This window comes from Mastomys coucha, unplaced genomic scaffold (genome assembly GCF_008632895.1).
Source record: "Mastomys coucha isolate ucsf_1 unplaced genomic scaffold, UCSF_Mcou_1 pScaffold7, whole genome shotgun sequence".
In the NCBI taxonomy this organism is placed as follows: Eukaryota; Metazoa; Chordata; class Mammalia; order Rodentia; family Muridae; genus Mastomys; species Mastomys coucha.
Genome location: NW_022196913.1, coordinates 46,473,799 through 46,493,936, shown reverse-complemented (window position 1 = coordinate 46,493,936; position 20,138 = coordinate 46,473,799). Strand labels below are relative to the sequence as shown.

At 41.5% G+C, this 20,138-nt stretch overlaps 1 protein-coding gene across 3 annotated transcripts in view; it reads right to left on the bottom strand.

The window, feature by feature from the left end:
- The window catches only part of Hivep1 (HIVEP zinc finger 1), a 134,169-nt gene that overhangs the window by 43,362 nt on the left and 70,669 nt on the right, over positions 1-20,138 (bottom strand). For all 3 annotated transcript variants that reach the window (XM_031359364.1, XM_031359363.1, XM_031359365.1), the window contains exon 3: positions 10,408-10,461. In XM_031359364.1, the coding sequence (XP_031215224.1) occupies positions 10,408-10,461 (54 nt within the window). The remainder of the gene's footprint in view (positions 1-10,407; positions 10,462-20,138) is intronic.

The following is a 20,138-nucleotide window of genomic DNA, read 5'->3' as shown; positions in this document are numbered from 1 at the left end:
TTAGAAATCTAGAATCTTTGCTTCAGGATTTCACACCCATCAAGATAAAAAGATGTTGATATTACAATATTAAATACAACAGAAGAGCCTAGTTTTTTTATGATTAAACAAAATCTTGAGGGCAGAGCAATTTGCAGCTGTCCACAGACTATCAGAACGAAGGTTTTGCTACTGGGACAAACAGCAATGATTTGTATGCATCACTGTGCCAGATAATTGAAGATCCTAAAGGAGACAGCTTCCTTCAGATAAGCAATCTAGGTTACATGTACCAGGAGAAATGAATAGATTCTTACCTATACTTGAGACCTAAAAGCAATAGTATACCTTGTTTACAAGTCCAGCCTGGAAGGACTCCATCTTCTCCTCATCCATCCTTGATGACTCAGCAACTGCCAAAGACCTCCTGCCCACAGGTGCCTGTGGGCACTATGACTACGGGCAAAGTCAAGCTGGAGGGATTACAGGAAGGTGCTCATGGCTAGGGTAGGGTGGGAGGGTACCACAAGGAGAGGGGTACAGAACAGTGACATGAAGACCTGAAGGTCACCTTGTGGAGTTCTGTCATGACTGGAGAAGGGTCTGCTAAGAGTTTCAAAGTGACTGATAAGCTCAGTGGAGGGCCTGATAAGCCATGTGCCACCAACACTGCCATGCCCCTCTTATGTCGGGATGGGGGACAGTGTGAGGGAAACTGAATTCTTGCAGTCTCTCCCTATAGAACACAGAACTGATCCATAGCTTTGCTCTCTCTAGTTTCAGTTGAAGCCACCGCTTGAAAACATTACATAAAAAATTCTAGAAATAAACAATGTGCAAGTTTCGAATGACTTTTGTGACAGTAACTTTTTATAGACTCTCTTTTGTTGTTGATTGATGTTAATTTCTTCTACTGATCATTACGGTGATGAAGACATGGAAAATCAGAGCAAATAAGGGACTGACACAGCGATGGGCTCTGGGGCTGAGAGGGATGACCATGCTGGACTGTCTAGATGCTATCTGCCTATTCTGGTCATCCACCCAACTGCATCTGATGCTTCCCGATCTTTCCCTGAATGAAATAATTTCATTTCATTGCCTTGGTGGTCAGATGAAAATCCCACGTTATCCTTCCAATTTGCTACCTTTTTTTATGCACAGCATAACCTGTGGGGTGTTCTGGATAGCAGGGCAGGGGAAAAGCACCCTGGCATGGGTGAAATAGTCCTTTACTTTTTTTTTTTTTTTTGGTTTCTCGAGACAAGGTTTCTCTGAATAGCCCTGGCTGTTCTCTGGAACTTACTCTGTAGACCAGGCTGGCCACAAACTCAGAAATCCACCTGCCTCTGCCTCCCAAGTGCTGGGATTAAAGATGTGCACCACCACCGCCCGGCAGTCCTTTACTTCTAAAGGATCTTGCTATGTGCACTTTTCAAGTTTATGTTCTGTACTTCTAGTTGTTCATCTGACTTCAGTCCCTCTTTCCCCTTCATTTTTGTTCTCAATTCCTTCCACTTGGATTGTGTTCCTCACAGATCTGCACTGGGCTGATTGTTTTTGTTGTCGTCATCATTTTTAAGGAGACACAAGAGCAGGTCCCTGTGGAAGGAACCAGGGTCTGAGCTTGCTTTTGTGTTACCTACTTTTGCAGAGTCAGAGCAAGGATAAGTAGACAAACAACAGCACACAATCTCTTTGAGTTGCACTGTAACATTTATTTAAAAAATACTCTGGCAAGTGACATTAAGTTAACTGTCTAAGAACAAACCACAGTACCCATCATTGGTCTAGGAACCCAGTGGGTATGTAAAACCTGCTACTCTCTGTAGCCCTCAGAGATGCTGTCAGTGCAGCTCAGGACACACACCCTTATCTTAATTGCTCTTGTCAAAAATGAAGCCATAGCAATAAACACATATGTAATAGAAGCTAAGACAAATAGGGTTTTCAAACATTTTCATTTCTATATAATCTGAATACATCTGCTAAGTAAACATGAGAGCCCCGTGTCATAATGTAATTGGTAGTGACTTGTCTCGTGCTAAACAAAGTTACTACATACGTAATTTATAACCAACAGCACTTGGCTGAATGAGACTTGCTGCAAACTATGCAAACTGCATCTTTTAATGAATTACACTTCATGAAATTAACATCACGTTAGCTCCTTAAATCTCTAATTTAATTACCAGCTTGACAGATAGTTGGTGGCACCCTTAGAAAAGGGTGAGGATGGACTGAAGGGATAGTTCAGCAGTTAGGAGCACTGGCTACTCTCCCAGAGGACCTGTTTCATTCCCGGAACCTATATGGAGGCTTACAACTGTTTGTAACTCTAACTCCAGGGAATATGACATCCTCTTCTGATTTCTCCAGGCACCACAGGCATGCTGTGCACTAACATACATGTATGCAAAATACCACACACACACAAAATTAAAAATTAAAAAAAAAAAAGAAAACACTTAAGGATCTTTTACCTTCTTATTTCCCACAAAGTTCAGGGTTTTATACTGTAACACAGTGAGGACAGAGCTTATGCTAAAGACACTTATGTCATACTGAAGTGCCAGGAGTGTTTTGTCCCTGTCACCATGCAGCTCACCTGCACTGGTATGTGAAATTTGTCAGTTTCAAATCAAAAATTACTGACAGAATTCACATATGATACCTTTAAAAATCTGGCACAGATAAACTAAGAGTAATATTCCTGTAATCTAAGATCACTTCATTGTATTTTATATAGGAGAACAGATCTGGAGCCTGATTTTCCAACTTAAAATCTGTGCAGTGCACATGGAAGTCTCTGTGCAGTGCACATGGAAGTCTCTGTGCAGTGCACATGGAAGTCTCTGTGCAGTGCACATGGAAGTCCTGTGCAGTGCACATGGAAGTCTGTGTGCAGTACACATGGAAGTCTCTGTGCAGTGCACATGGAAGTCTCTGTGCAGTGCACATGGAAGTCCTGTGCAGTGCACATGGAAGTCTCTGTGCAGTACACATGGAAGTCTCTGTGCAGTGCACATGGAAGTCTCTATGCAGTGTACATGGAAGTCTCTGTGCAGTGCATATGGGAAATTGGAAAGATTCTCTTTTCCATGAACGTATGGCCACCTGCTGCTATTGTCCTCAGGCCAATTTATCAGGCAGGCTCCCAGACTGAACCTCTCTGCAGCAGTGGGTGTCTTCACGTGGGCAAGGGCTGGGTATAAGCCTGAGGGCTCCCTTCTGCTTCAGACTTGCGCCTTTCTTTGAAGCTTTCAAAGACTTAGACAAAGAATGCTGACACAAAAATCAACATTTCTTGAAATGAAGGAACTAGCAACTTTATAAGGAAACATGGTTGAATTGTGGTATTTAACATTATGAGAGTGGGGTTTATAAACTCTTAAGTAAATTCTCATTAAAGGTGCTCACTAAAATTCACTTTTCCTAATAATCATTTATAAACCTAAAGACCACAACTTTTCAATAGCATACAGATAGATGTGTGTTAGTTTCCTTATAATACTGAAATTGAAAACCAGGCCCATTCTTTTAAAGAACTCTGGAGTCCAGGTATTTGTCTAAATCACTACCCTAGTGTTTCTTTTATGGATATGGATATTCACTATGAAAACTATTAGAGATGTTCCGATTTACAAGCCCAAATGAGTTTTTCAAGTGTTTTTACTGTGTATACTTTCCCTAGAATGGTTAAAAAAAAAAAAAAAGAAAGAAAGAAAAACATTTTTATCTTACCATGAAGTGTTATTAAGATTACATTTTAATTTAATGATAGCTGCCCAACATTTCCATTCTGCCACCCAAATCTCTATCCTCCATGAGGACTGTCCTTCTTGGTGATAATGCTCTAATTATCTTCATTATTAGCATGATTTTTAAGGAGAACGCCCTTGACAGTAAAGCGGTAAAGCACACTTAGTCCAGATTAGCCTTCACCTTTAAAAATGTATTTAGAAAACAATTTGAAAATCAAGTCACCAATTTTTTACTACCTAGAAATTCCTTTATATTATAAATGTCTTTAAACAAAACATAACGTTTGGGATGTGGGTAAGAAAGTCTAGTTTTCTTTCTTCCATTCCACCTGGGGTCCAGGATCTAGTCATCAGCTTCCTGCCTAGCTGTCCATTGCTTCTGAAATATGCAACCTTGCCTCAAGCTCCCTGAAAACTGAAGAATAGTCCAGTATATAAAATTCAGGCCGTGTTAACAAAACTACTTGTCAACCAACCCTGAGCAGCCTGCATGCTACCTGGTTCCTCCCTGTTCTTGTTCCTACCTGTCTTGTTTGCTCACTTAAACTTGCCAGCCTTATTTCTCGGTACAAACAGAAAGATGCTTTATGGACATTTCTTTTAAAACAAATACCTATAGCAGATAAAATACAATGTGTCAGAAGGAAAGCAGCCCCGCCGGGAAGAGCCAGACATAAAGCAGCCTCCATGGGATTTGCTGAGAGAGATTAATATGCAGAAAAGAGACAGGGTGCAAACTGACCTAAGAAAACCCACTTTTGTCTGTGCCCATGTCAGAATCTGAATTTTAGCTTCTGTTTCTTCGTTTGTTGTGAGCCTGTCCACTGTGAGAGGCTACACTGTAGAAGTGTGGTAGTACACACTGACCACTTGCAGCACTCAGGGAACATATGTGAAGTCTGTCCCCTCCTTTAACTTCTGTGTGCATTCTGTGGGTTCAGTTCATGTCATCAGGCTTGTGTCCTGGGTCAGCTACCATGTATACCTGCTGACTCGTCTCACTGGCCTAAACACTACTGTTTAGTTACCATTTTATTGAATCCGAGTGAATAAGAAAAAGCAAAACCATAGCCATGATGTAAAAAGCAAAAAATAGAGCCTTAATTATTCCCAACCAACATGACAGACCATACCAGTGTACAGATAAGGAAGAATTCAAGTAGGTGACTAGATAAAATCTATTTATTTAATTATCCGGCATTTTATCTTCTGGCAAGAACTAAAAAAGTATTTTTTAGTAAAACAGAATTAAATAAATATCCTAATTAAATAAAAAAATATTTTTTGTTAAATTCAAGGGGCTGGAGGTACAACTCAGTGATACAACATTTACCTGTCATATCTGAGGCCCAGATTACATTCCCCACTATCAAAAACTAAAAAAACAAATTTACTGAAGGGGGGCAAAAATAAGTACAGAAAGTCCTCCTAACCCCCAAAATGTAAACGTGAGATCTTTATGAAGAAAGTGGAAGACATTACCAGTAACAAAATCCTCCAGGCTGTCCCCATCTTTATGAGCAGGGGTCAATCTATGAATATTGCTCATTTGCCTCTCCTAACTCCAGAAAGAAAAAAATCTCCAAATAATTTACTTCTACAGAATATTAAAATGTAAATAGTTGTGTAAAAAAACTTCTTTCTAGTGTCAAACACTCTGAAAACCAAACCTGAGGGTCCTGCTACTGTTCACAGTCCACGTTTACGCCAGTATCAACACATACAGACACGGAGGACAGAAAATCTAATGAGCCCAGCTATACACTGAAATTTAAGAGCCACAAAGGAGAGAAATTTCCATAATGGTCTCATGGACTACAGTACAGACATTTGCACTTCCATGTTTGGTATAGCACTTTTCAGAACAGCTGTGAAGTATGGGAGTTTTGAGAAACTGATAAATGGATAAAGAAAATTTGAGCAGGAAAATATACATAGTGGAATACTATTCAACAATAAAGAGAATAAAATCCCATATCTGTAATAACCGCAACAGAATAGGGGGAACATTATGCTAACTGACGTAAGTCAGAGATAGAAAGCACTGCAAGTCAAATGTGAAACCTGAGGAGTACACCTCATACCCGCCTAGTGAGATATGAACACAGTTACAGAGGCTGGAGGAAAGAAGGGAAGGTGGGACAAGGCCAGCCAGTGTGTGCACTACAGTGGACAGGAGCCAGAAGGTATGGTGTGCTAACTAACCTACATAGTAAGGCAGCTAATGGTAACAATGTGCCTTTGCTCGGTTTACATAATTATTACACATATTATCAAAACACAAGCTACCCCATAATGTGCCTCCTAGGAAACTTTTTTAAATCTCAAAAAATAATGAAAAGGAAAACTATCGGCAATAGCTATTCACCTCAAAAAATAAATTGGAAGGCTATATGTAAACAATTTTACATTTATTGAGTGTGTGTTGTGGGTGGGTGGATGCTCCACAGTCCACCTGTGGAGGGAGGTCTGAGGTCAGCCTGTGGGAATCAGTTCTCTCCTTCCACCACATGGGTGCTGAGACCTGAACTCAAGTCATCAGGCTTGGCAGATAAGTTCCTTTACCTGCTGAGTCCACTTACCAGAGTTGCTTAACGGTATTAAAACAAAAACAAAGACAAAATAAATGAACAAACACCCCAAACCAAAAACACAACCCTGGAGAGTATTTTTAATCTGAAATGTGGAAATCTCTTACAAGAAAATGGGGGTCTGGGAAGTAAGATTGTGGCAGGGAATATTTGTCTTACTAGAAACAAATCCCCAGATGAGAAAGCTGGCCCTGGGTGCAGGCATACAGTCCCAGCACTTGTGGCGGGTGGGGGAGGAAGACTAAGAAAGGGGGACCAAGTCAAGAATTCATGTGTATTCAAAGGCATTCTGAAAGTATAGAAGGCACTGGCAAAATTCACACAAAGGAAGACATGCCTAATACTAGAATTAGATTTCCTGGGACACCCAGTGTGGTCAGCGTTTCCTGACTCCGAGCTCTTATCTAACTATAACCTAATTTAGTGAGTAAAAAGCCCAACATAACTTGCTGCTGCAGCTGAACCTCAACTCATTATTGGCAGCCAACTGAACAGACTACCATGCCAACGTCACAGGGTTCTGGGTACAGGGTAACTCAGGAATGGGTCTTTGCTCAAGTAAACTGAATGTGTACAGTCTTCTGGTTGTTTTGTTTGTTTGTTTGTTTGTTTTTAAGCTTAGTCATCAAAGAAGTAAAACATGAAACAAGAGTTTTACATCCATTCAAACTCAGAACCTAGAAGTGCTGAAAAGGAGCATCTCCAGGCTGGGTGTCAGCACCTCCAATTACCATGCTGTCCTAAAGCTTCATAAAGGAACCATTACATGTTCACATTGGTGAGGAATGCCACAGAACACTATTTTAATACAAAGTATTAGACTGATTCAAGAAGCAGCATATAACTTAAACAGGCTATGATGATGCATGCCTGTAACCCCACTAGGAGACCAGCAGGAGGGTCACGACTTCCAGGTCAAACTGGCCTCATGGAAAACGATCTCCACAAGAGAATATAGCACTAACACAAAACACGCAAAGACACAGACTACCCGCTCCTAACTAAACTGTTTCTACTGTTACTCATGTTCCAGTATATGTTGGTAAAAGCATTTTATTTAAATGCTATCTGACAAGTACTGTGAAGAACAGTGCAAGTTAAGAACGAACAAGCATACTTTATAGCTAATTTAGATGTAATGCTTAGAAATAATTCCTTTTTCACATGGTCACATGACTGCCTCTGTTGGTCTGTGGAAGGCACATATTAAATACATTTAATCTCTCTGGAATCTGTTTCACTGTCAGGTGGGAAATAAGGATCCAATTATTCCTTCCTTCCTCCAAATGATTAGAAAAGAATGAGTGGATAGCACCTGGGGAGGGACATGTGGACACAATGGAGATGATGTGACTGCCTCCGGCGCACTTCCAAACTGTTTACATTTAAGTTAAATCAATGTTGACTAGTGTTTATCTATAAGCAGATAAAAAGAGTAGAATAGGTGCATTAGCATAATTTAAGACACTTAACTTATCCTACTGGTTCATGACTGGCCTAGTCAGAGTCTACACTGAACATTACTGACCCTTCGCTTTAGGTTAAGTTGCTTTTTTTTTTAAAGATTTATTTATTTTCATGTGCACTGGTGTTTTGCCCGCATGTATGTCTGTGTGGAGGGTGCTGGATCCCTCTGGACTGGAATTATAGACAGTTGTAAGCTGTCATGTGGGAGCTGAGAATTGAAGCTGGGTGCCCTAGAAGAGAAGCCAGTGCTTTCTACCTCTGAACACCTCTCCAGCCCAATTTAAGTTGCTTCTTTATCTTACTGATTTATGACTATCAAAGCCAGGGTCTATATTGGACACATTTGCCCTTCCTTAATGCATTATAAAAGAAAAAAATTGTAATTTGACCTATGGACTTTTTTGTTGGGTTTTGTTTTGAAAGAGCTGCAGCCCGCCGCTGAGCTTCAATGACTCATCTGAACCATAAGCAAAGAGGTAACAGCAGAGGGAGGGAGAGCCCAGGACCAGCTGAGAATTGTGGGATCTTTGATGAACAGGAGGCATTTCAGGACCATTTACCAGGAAGAGTAAAACAAAAGACCAAAGCAAAATAAAATCAACAAAACAAAAACACCCTTGCTCCTGTCAGAAGTTTCCAGACAACTTGACAAGATGGCTCACCACCATCCAAAGCCAGGTAATTCCATTTTCTATGGCCTCCTTTCAGGGAACAAGTGGGTTTTCTTCATGTAAAACAGGTAAGTCAGCAAGAAAACAGCCATGAGACCTCAGCCCTGCTCTTAGACAAAGACTTCTCCTCCTGCCTAAGGAGAGGAGCTGCAGATCTTACTTCCTTGCTGAAGGAAGCTGTTTTCTTTCACTTGCCAGGACTTCAGTGTTAAGAACTAAAGGCAACAGCTACAGAGAGCAAACCACCCTCACTTGGTATTCACTCAGAGTCTGGCCCCAGCACCACCTGCCAACTAGAGCTGCTCAGTTACTCCCAGGCTCATTACCCAGTCTCTTCCCTCCGACCTCTGTTGTCTTTCCTTCCTCCTCTTGGCATCTGGTTCACATTTGTGAGAACTGTTTGGCCAGGAGAAAAGCCGAGAACACACGTGACATTTGTTTTATGTGGAGTAGCTCTTCCTACTCCTGGTTGTGAGCAGAGCTGGCTGCAACAATGTCTGAAGGGGCCTGTCCTAACTCCACTGGATACCACAATGTGGCCATGTGGCAAGGTTGGCCAGGCATCTTTCAAGGGGACAGCATGACTGTAGTAACATGTACCCTTTCTTGTCTGGCTATTATGCAAGAATCATCAAGGGCCAGATTCCTATCTGAGTTATCAGGGAGCAGCAATGGGGAGGCCTAAGGAAGATACTAACTATGCTGCAATGTCATATATGAACAGACCCAAAGCTGCTACAAGGAATGGAGACTCGGAGATTAAGTCTTTCCTCTGATATTGCCCAGTTAGTAATCAGTCTAGACTTAAATGAAAGAACAAAAAGAGAAAAAGGAAAAAAAATAAGAGAGAGAAAGAAAGAAAGAAAGAAAGAAAGACAGAGAGAGAGAGAGAAAGAAAGAAAGAGAGAAAGAAAGAAAGAAAGAGAGAAAGAGAGAGAGAGAGAGAAAGAAAGAGAGAGAGAGAAAGAAAGGGAGGGGGAAGGAAGGCAGGCAGGCAGGCAGCAGAAAGGAAGCAAGGAAGGAAGGAAGGAAGGAAGGAAGGAAGGAAAGAGGGGAGGAAGGAAGGTAAGGCGGTCATAGCTAGCTAGACAGACAGACAGACAGACAGACAGAGGCCTCTACTGGTGTTCTATTTTGGTCTTTTTATTCTGTCAGTAATCCACTCAAATTAGGAAATATAATAAGGAACTGGAAATGCTAAGTCATGAAAATAAACACTAAGAGAACCGTGCCCTTCCCCCCAACATTAGAGAACGCCACCCTCTCGCTAAGGGTGCTGGGAGGGACACTCCCATGTAGCACCCATCTCTTGCAGGTTCCAGTACCTGGAAGACAAGATACTTTCTGCCATACGATCAATTTTTGCATATCGATTTGATTTTTAACACAAATTATGGTCACTGTATAATTTTGAACAACACAAACATAGAACTGCCACTCTATAATCACATTTACATAGAGCCAAACATTGTCCAGTCCCATTTAAGTGTGTTTACACATATACATATCCACATATTGGAGGCCACGCCCCTGATGCTTTCACATACACTGAAAAAGTAGCTTATATGCTATATTTCAGATTTATCTTTCTTATTTAACAAAGTCATCACCATCCTTTGAAATAATTAACATTTTTTAAATGCTGCATGAGCTTCTTCAACCACGCATGCCTGTCTTACACCAGAATGCACACGTGGATCATAGGTATCCACACGGCCTATGCTACTACATGACAAGTTCCTGCAGTGCTCACAAAAGAGCTATTGCCAGCAGCGGGACACGTGTGCCAGAGAAACACACTAGAGGAGGTGCTGAGACTGCCCAGGATGTCCAGAACTTCAGCACCAGCTTCTGGCAGGAAGGCACAATTCTGAGAAATCCTCTGGGCAACTCTGAAAGAAGGATGTCACTCACACAGGGCTGATTTTTACTTACCTTTTTTGGAAACTTCTGCCCCATTAAGCTCTTTTTGTGCTTCTTCAATTTTGTCTGAGGAAAAGAAAAAAGAAAAAGCATACATCAATCATAACAAATAAGGAAGATGGTAAAACACACACATTACTTATAAGCAGTGACAGACATGTAACACATTTATTTGTAAAATTTTACTATTAAAGTGAGGATACTTCCCTTCAAATCTGTAACTTTAATTAATTTGCAGTTATAATAACCTCTCTTAATTATTGTCCCATAATGTAAATTACTATAATCTTATTTGCTCATTCATTCATTCACTTCAATAGACAAGGTCTTGTGTGGCCCAGGCTGGCCTCAAACAGTGGAAGACAGTCTTGAACTTATGACCCTTCTGCTTCCACTTCCAAAGGGCAGTGGTTTTGGCATTCAGCTCCATGCCCAATTTACTTGGTGGTAGAGATAAAACCCGGGGTTTTATGCATGATGGGCAAGAAGTCCACCAGCTGAGATAGACCCAGCCTCGTACTACATTCTAGATACTCAATTTTATAAATGGGAAGTATTTTTGTGGGCTAAAAAGTATGTCTAAAAATAATCATTTCCTTATATATGATGTGTACCCAACCCAGGATTTGTTAAAACAAATGCTTCCTAGACTGATATCAGTATGCCTAAGCCAGATGATGCCGTGAACTAACACAGTCTGAGTGTCCCCCAAGGGTTCAAGTCATAAGGCTGGTCTTTTGTGGAGCAGTTACAAAGTCCTGGAGTGTTAAAAAGAGGGAATACTTAGTGCATGCATGCAGGGGGAGGGGTAGTCTTTAGGACAGAGGGAAGGGCTCTCAGAGGGACTGGGGTTGTTTTCATGGGACGTAAATCAGTTCTTGAAAGTGATATACTATACAGAACAAGCCTGGCTACTCCCCAGCCTCTCTGCCTTTAGTATGTGAATCCACCATGAGGAGACCAAGATGTGACCTACCAGGAAGTGCTCCAGCACAGTGTGATGATTTGCCTGAGGCCAAACTGACTCTTGCAGAGCCAGCAACTATACTATTTAGACTTTCAATCTTGAACTGAATAAGCCTTTTTCCTTAGGGAGAATAAGCCTGATGTATTTCATTATAGTGACAGAAAAGGACCTAGGACAAACACAAGAAACAATGCTAATGAAAAACTGAGACAATGAGTTCAAGAATGCTGTGACAGAATACTGCCTGTCCCTTGACAATGCCAGAGAGTATCTAAAATGTTAGAGGATGTGGCAAAGAGACAGCATAGAAAACCATCATGGAACTACTGAATATGCACAAAGCTCCAAAAGGCAGAGGCAAAAACACCCGGGCCAGGAAGGACTGGACCCAGAAGTTAAAAGAACCAAGGCAGGTAGGACTGGAGAAATAGCTCAGTGGTGTTCACCTAGCATGCACAAGGCCCTGAGTTCAAGCCTCAGCATTACAAACACAAACAGATGGACTTGAATGCTGTTGCAGTACAGGGAAGGAAGGGGAGTGTGGCCACAGGCTTTGCTGATCACCAGTCTGTGGCTCTAGGTGCAACCAGGTTTTTTATTGTTGTTGTTGTTTTTATTTCGAGACAGGGTTTCTCTGTATAGCCTTGGCTGTCCTGGAACTCACTCTGTAGACCAGGCTTGTCTTGAACTCAGAAATCCACATGCCTCTGCCTCCCAAGTGCTAGGATTAAAGGCATGTGCCACCACTGCCTGGTGCACAACCAGGTTTTATAAATACATCTATGTTCAGCTCTTTTTGAATTTTGTAAGGCTGTACAAATTTGATGATGGTTATGGTGATATAATTCATTCAAGTTCAATGTCAGACCCAATGCTGATTACAAGGGCACATACTTCCCAGAGTACTACTGTGTACTCCATTAAGCATAGTGCCAACAACTATATATAGCATTTAGATATCTCAAAGTATAATTTAGATAAATGCTCTTCAATGTTTGCCAAGTGGATGATAGCCTCTGGCCTCTGCCACATGCCCCTGCCCCAACTGTCTCAACCTATCACTATCACTCCTAGCCAGAGAGTCCATGGCCTCTGGCACAGGACCACACTCTAAGTAAATCAAAGAAGCATTCCCTACCTTACCTCTGCTGTAGCACCCCTCCCACCCTCTGCCAGAAAGGCAGAGCTCAAACCACCTTCAGTTCACTCATCAAACTTTGTCCAAGTGCTCAGTGCTTATACAGGCACAGCAGGGGGTGGGGCACAGAAGGCAGGGAGCAAGCTAGTGGGAGCTTTGAGGCCTTACACTACATTTCCCCCAAAAAACCTTTGTCCATTTGCTTCCAGCTAATCATCATCAGAATGCAAGTGCAAGGAGCTTCTCTTTGTGTGTGTGTGTGTGTGTGTGTGTGTGTGTGTGTGTGTGTGTGTCTGTGTGTGTCTGTGTCTGTCTCTGTCTCTCTCTCTTTCTCTCTCTGTCAAAGGAAAACATGGTACTTGAGGATGGAGCATGTCTAATGCATGCAAGATTCTAGACACACCCCAGGCACAAGAAGAAAAACCAAGAAGAAAGGACCTTGCAATTTTCCATAAAGAAATGATAAATATTTGGGGAAATAGGTAGCTTTTAGCGATTTTGAACATTATACAATGGCCACATACCCAGAAATATCATGTTGCTTCACAAAGATGTATAATTTACATGGTTTTATGTAACAGTTAAAACTTAAAATAAATAAGACTAGTGTAAAAACATAGACCCAGCACTAAGCATTTGGGGTTTTTTCTCAAACAAACAAACCTGAAGGCAAGGGTGAATATGGATAAGCACAAGTGACCAAAGCATAAAGGCTATTTATAAACAAAGTATTAAGTACATTGTTGATATTCAAACTATAAATAAACAAATCATATGACTTAAAAACACAGCCCTTGAGAAACTAAAAAACTGTTTTATAACCAAAGAACTATTATTACTATGCCAGCAGTTCATTTAAACCTTAGTAATAAATAATGATGCATATATTATATATATTCACAGTTGTAATAGCTGTGGTTTCTAGAGTTTATGCACATGTAATTTGACATTATTTAAGAAAAGCAGCTTTTTATTAATGGATTCTACTGTCATTCAAAGTAACAAAAACAAGATTTAACAAGTACTCTAAAGATGGTTATTTAAAATACCAAGGCTAGCCATCTCTATATGATTATTTAGGATGCTGAGATTGGCCACATCTGTGTGGATATTTAGCATACTGATGCTAGCCACCTCTGTGTGCATGTCATACAATTCCTTACAAAAATGACCCTCATCACAAAATACTAGTCTTTATTTTTCAATTTTCAATTCAGTTGCCTTTTGTCTCAACAATAATGCTATACAGACTTGGGCCCTGACTTAGAATAACTGTATTCAGTGCAGGAAGCATCACCTGCAGCCCCAGTTCAATAAGTGAAGAAAATCTTCAATTAGAGAGCTGGGAGAGCTTTGCTTCTGTCAGTTTTCACAGAACATCCTCTTCACATCTAACCTGTGCTTTACAATTCTAACAAACATGATGTACTTTCAACATTATCTCTGAAATCTCAGATTGTGGTCATGTATTCTGTGTTTGTAGTTCATACAGGAGAATTTGCCAATATTTAATGGAATATATACTTTTCAGTGTGACCTGGAACAAGAAACACAGCTTTATATTCTATCCTTTGATAGGGAGAGAGGGAGAATGGGAGAGAGAGAGAGTAAGAGAGTGAGAGAGGGAGAGAGAGAGAGAGAGAGGGAGAGTGGGAGAGAGGGAGAGTGAGAGAAAGAGAGAGGGAGAGAGAGAGGGAGAGATAGAGAGGGAGAGAGAGGGAGAAAGAGGGGGAGAGAGAGGGAGAAAGAGAGAGGGAAAGAGAGGGAGCAAGAGTGGGAGAGTGGGAGAGATGGAGAGTGAGAGAGAGAGAGGGAGAAAGAGAGAGAAAGGGGGAGAGAGAGGGATAAAGAGGGAGAGAGGTAGAGCAAGAGAGAAAGAGGAAGAGAGGGAGAGATGGGGAGAGAGGGAGAAAGAGGGAGAAAGGAAGAGAGAGGGAGAGAGGGAGAGGGAGAGCAAGAGAGGGAGAGAGCAATAATAATTCAGCAATAAACGTGTCTACATTTCTGTCCTTTGTATTCTTTACTACTAAATATGAAAAGTCCTGTCCTCAGAACACTGCCTTCAGGACTCAGCATTAGCTGCCAGGCTACAGCTTGACATCATGATAAACAGAACATCTTTAGTAATGGCCACACGCCGGTGATGGTTACTCTTGATAGTCAACTTGATGGGATTTAGAACCATGAAGGTGACAAACCCCTGTGCATGTCTGCATTGCCTCTCCAAAGAGACTCTCTGGAGTGAGAAGATCCACTGTGAATGTGGGCAGTATCACCCTATCAGGTGGAGTCATAGACTAAATAAAAAAGGAGAAAATGTCCCCTCTCTCAGCTTTCTGACCACAGACATAGTGTCACCAACATTCTGCCACATCCAGCCACATGTGCATATACTCTTCAACATAAGGAATGGTCCTAGCCTTTGCTAAGCCCCTAGCCAGGTTTATCTGCCATTACTAGCAACCTCTCTTAACTTACAAGCTCTGTATCTCCATGACCTCTGGACCGCCGTAGAGAAGAGAACCAACTCATTCTGGCACACCTAAAAATGGAATTCTAGACTACTGATGTTTCAAATCACAGAACAGTGAAATAAATGAGAAAAAAAACCTCACAAATCCAACTCTGAGTTAATGAACCTAACAAATATGACAAACTGGAAAAAAAAAAAAAAAAAGGGTAGAACATGATCCAGTTATCAAACTGACACAGGAAAAAGAAGAAAGCCTGACCAGAATGACTTTGCAGATGACACGAAGACAACTGGAGCAACTGGCTTCCAGTGACGCTCAGGCCTACAGGCTCATCACATTCTTTCAAAAGTAAAAAAATTCAACACTTTCTTAAGAATTCCAAAAAAGGAGTCTCACAAGTGTTCTGACTTACTTTCCAGAACTAACATAAGTCACACTTTGAACAAGTTTTATACAAATATAAATCTATGCCAAGAAGACCATTCACAGCACAGATAACCACACTCAAGTAATTCACCATAAACTCATCGCTCATCAAGAGCATGATACAGGTTGAGTGTCCTTCAACCTAGTGGAGTGAAACCAAACATGTTTTGGATTTTGTAATTTTTCTGATATAGGTGATATATCTTAAAATGACTCTCATGTGTAAACACAAGGCTTACTGATATTTCCTACACACCTTTGACACAGAGCCTGATGGTCCTTTTATACAGCATTTCTAGGTTTCCTGATTTTCACATGAGATTTATTATGTGGAGTTCAACTATGGAATTTTCTCCATGATGATCATCATGTCTGCAATGTTTCAGATTCTTTAGCCCTTCTGACTTGGAATTTGGGGACTAGACACGCTTAGTCAGTATATAATTTTGTAAGAGCAACTGGATAAGGAGAGAAAGGAACTTGTATAATATCTAAAGTGTTCTTGATTAAGTCATACCTGACTGCACTCTCAACAAAAGCCTGAAAACTAAATAGAAAGGGCGCCTTATGTTCAAGTAACCAGCATTATTAACACATATATCAAAGAGATGAGTCCAAATTTATGATGTCCATCCCACCCAAAGCCCTTAACGGAGTCTGCCCTGGAGGGTCCTCCCACCCAGTTCTCTTCTTACCCCAAGGTGCCTTCCCTGCCTTCCTGTTTCCCTCACTAAATTCCATCTACCCAGCAGAGTACAGTGAGACCCGAAGTCACCTTACCCCCCCACTCACGGCCATGTAACACATGAAGTACTACTACAATGTTTATGACATGCATTACCAATGGCATGTGAAATGATTCACGTGTATAACAGGAGAGAAGTTAAAGAAACTTTCATGACATATGCCATCTTTTAGCTTCTAAAAGTGGTCCATAAAAATAGTTACTCAAGGAAGATACTCAAGATATGCTAAGTAAAGGAAGATGCTGTACTGCAAAGATGAATGTGGACTTAGGTATCAATGGGCAGGCAGGCCAACCATACAGTCACCAAGGCACACACATCCGAGAGTAGCACATTAACATATGATTTCTGGCCTGGATCATAGAGTAGTTTTATTTCTGGTTTTTGAAAAACCTCCAGACTAATTTCCAGAGTGGCTACAGAAGTTTCCACTCCACTCCTACCCAGTGTGTAAGGCTCCCGTTTTCCACATCCACCCCAGCAGTTGGTGGTCTGGTAGTTGTGTTTTCCATTTGTATATTTTTATTAATTAATTAATCACTTCACAAGCTAACCTTGGTTTCCCCTTCCGTCCCCTCACATTCATTTCTTCTCTATTTCTGATCAAAAATGGAAGGCCTTCCAGTATATTAGTATTTTTAATTCTACCCTTTATGTTTTCTTCAATTACTAAATTACCTATAATGAATAGGAATATGAAAATAAAAACTTAAGTTCAATAGAAATTAATCTTAACTATTTGTATCAGTATCAGGATGAAAAGTGCTGGGGGCAAGTACCTGAAAGACATAAATATACAAGTCCTGCGGTGTGGGAAGGGACAATATCCACAGAGGAAGGGCACTCAGGTGGGGAGCATAGCGGACTTGGAAATGCAAACAGGCAGGAAGCAAACAGTCTGGAGTGGGGAGCAGCTTGGACACATGAATATAGAAGGAAGATGGAGAGAAACTGAGTTCAGGGTATTCTTGCAGAGATGGTGGTTAACACAACACAGAGTCCCTGAATGCAGAACTGAAACTATTTAAACTCACTCAGACCACAAGATCTTGGAAACCATCATTCTCCTTTAACAATGACGCCTTTAGAAAAACTAACCAATACTATTGAAGGAGAGACACTAGGGTGGGTGTCAGCCCTATCCTAAATTCATTTTCTAGCTGAAAACAGTGTCTGAAAAATGCAAAAATTAAAAATTCAACTATTGCAGTAAAGGGTCTAAAGGAATATTAGTTTCTAGAGATGGGCTCTATGCTTTAAGAACATGGGCGATGACTGTGAATGAAGTAGAATAGAGGAGACCAGCTGACTGGACACCAAAAAGTTCCTTTCCTATAGCAAAGACAAAAAGAGAGTCATAGAACAGACAAGAATATTCTTTGTGAGATGCACTGCACTGAAATTTCCAATCATAGACACTGTGTCAGTCCTTATGTCTATTAGCTATAGAGCTTTCACCAATTCTGTCTCAGTCTCCACAGTAAGGAAATCTTGAATTCTGAGAGAAAAGCAGACAAGGCTCCACCGTGCTGTACTTTCAAAGCTAAATGCAGAGCCGGAACACCTTGTTGTTAGCACCAGTCAGGGTTAGGTAACAATGTGCACAGACACACAGGACATTCTGCTGACTCGCTGCCCCACTGTTTCTGCCCCTTGATAAATGTCTAATTCCTCCTATGGAGACCGCACACACCCTCTTCACGTGGTGGCTGATCAGCAGGAACTGTGGAGCCCACTGTGCTTTAAACTCTTCTATTGATAGGGGTGGGGGGGGACTTACTTATTATTTATATAGGCCAGGCTGGCCCAGAGCTCACCATACTCTTGCCTTGGTTCCTAAGAACTGAGAAACAGGCATGTGCCGTCACACTGGCAAAGAATTCTAGTATGTTTTTCCCCTAGAGGAAACTAAGACGACAAGAGGGTTCTTCAGGTTAAGGACACACTTCTTAACAAGTAAAAGTCAGGCCCGCTTCCCAAATCTCCTCCCCCAAATCTCCAGCTGTCCCAGGACTCATCAAAGCCCAGAGGAGGGACTGTTAACCCACTTCTTCCTAAGACTTGCAAAAGTAACTGGGCCCAGGGCTGACTCTTCCTGATACTGTTCCAGGTCCTGGTCGGATAACGTTACTGAGCCCTGAGAACACAGTCCCAATACTGTACATTCAAGTCACTTGGTATTACTGTTCTAAATGATATCTTGATGCCAAGGCTGCATCCTGTACCAACTAAATCAGCATTTTAAAATATTTCTCAGGTGAGTACAACAAACAACCAATCTTGATAAGTAATATTCTCTAAATTGTAAGTATTATCAGGCTGTCTCTTGTGAGCAACGTGTTATCAGGTGCCCAGATGGCTTTACATCATCCATCTACCTTATCAATGCTGTCGCCGATGCCAGGGGATGCTCAGAGAGGAGAAGGGAGGAACACTCCACATGCCCCTAAAAGCTAAGGATCTCCAATTAAACTAAAGCACAAAACTACACATTCTCAACAATGTTATACCAAAAAACAGACTTGGTAATTCTCACTAGTGTCAGTCCTATACTGCTGTCACTTTCTTGCTGAAAGCACAATGTCTGGAAAATGCAAAAACTATTTAAGCAGTCACCTACTGCATAAAGACATTGACACTGGCATGTTTTCCAGTACATGTTTCCACCATCTTCTCAATAGTCATAAGCGCTTTGCCTACTGTGCACTGGACACAGAGTATGACCACACTCATTCCTCTTTCACTACTAAGGATTTCTGATGCAGCAAATGAAGGGAGTAGTATAGCCATGGCAACTATGGTGGAAGCCAGACCTTTTAATTTTCATTAATTAATTAATTCATTCATTCATTCACTTTACATCCCAACTGCAGCCCCTACCTCCTCCTCTTCTCCCAGTTCTACCCTTACAAGTCCCCTCCCCCATTACCTTTCCTTCTCCTCAGAGGAGAAGCCCCCCCTTGGGTACACCCCATCTTGAAACATCAAATTGCAGCAGAAATAAATACATTTCAGCTTGGTCTTCAGGCAGGTCTCCCATCAACTGGAGCAGGGGCCGTCTCTGACTCTGTTGACTGACACTGGATCCCTTTCCCCTAGCCAGACCAACCTTACTCTGACCACTAATGTTAGGGTCCACTGGACATGGATTGCTAACCTTGTCAGCAATGGATTCCAACAAGTATGTGGCCATGCATGTATACCCCTGCACATTCACATGTGTCTGCATATACATGTATACACACACACACGCACACGCACATACATAGACACACACACACACACACACACACACACACACACCTGCACACACACACACCCCTAAGGAAGCAGAGACTCAAGAAGTATGGACACCAAACATTAAACAAAGCTGCCACATGCTGCTCTGGTTTTCTGGATGGCTGGTTGCAATGCCTCATCCCTTGTCAGCAACTAATACATATGTTTCCCCTTTGATAAATTTTAAATTGTTCCAGAACCAAAGACAAAAGACTAATATAAAGGTCTATTTGCTTAGTCAAAAATATAGAAAAGTAAGTACTGTGTACTTGCTTGGCTAGCCAAGAGACTGCCTATGGTCAAAGTGCCTCCCTGTTGTATAAACTTTTCCTTTGAGATGAAGATATTCCATCCTGCAGGAAGCTCCTTAAGCAGGAAAATAAGCTTTAGGAAGTCCCTGAATCTGACTAAATTCACTGAGCCCTCCATGCCAGAGTAAGCAGTAAGAGCCGAACCCCCCTCAGACAGGAGAAAGCTGAGCTGCAAAGACTCTGACACCAGACCAGTAGCCTGGAAGAAACAGAAACTGGCAAAGCTGCCTAGAAGAGGTTAAGATCAAATGAGGTGCTTGAAAAGGACACTCTCCAAGTTGCTGAGCTGCCTGTAGGCTGTGCAGTGAGTTCCAGGGTCCCAGCATTTGTGAGATGTCACCCATGCTGAGTCGGCTTCGGTGATAAAGTTGTCTTTGACTCATTCTGCTCTTCTAAGTAACC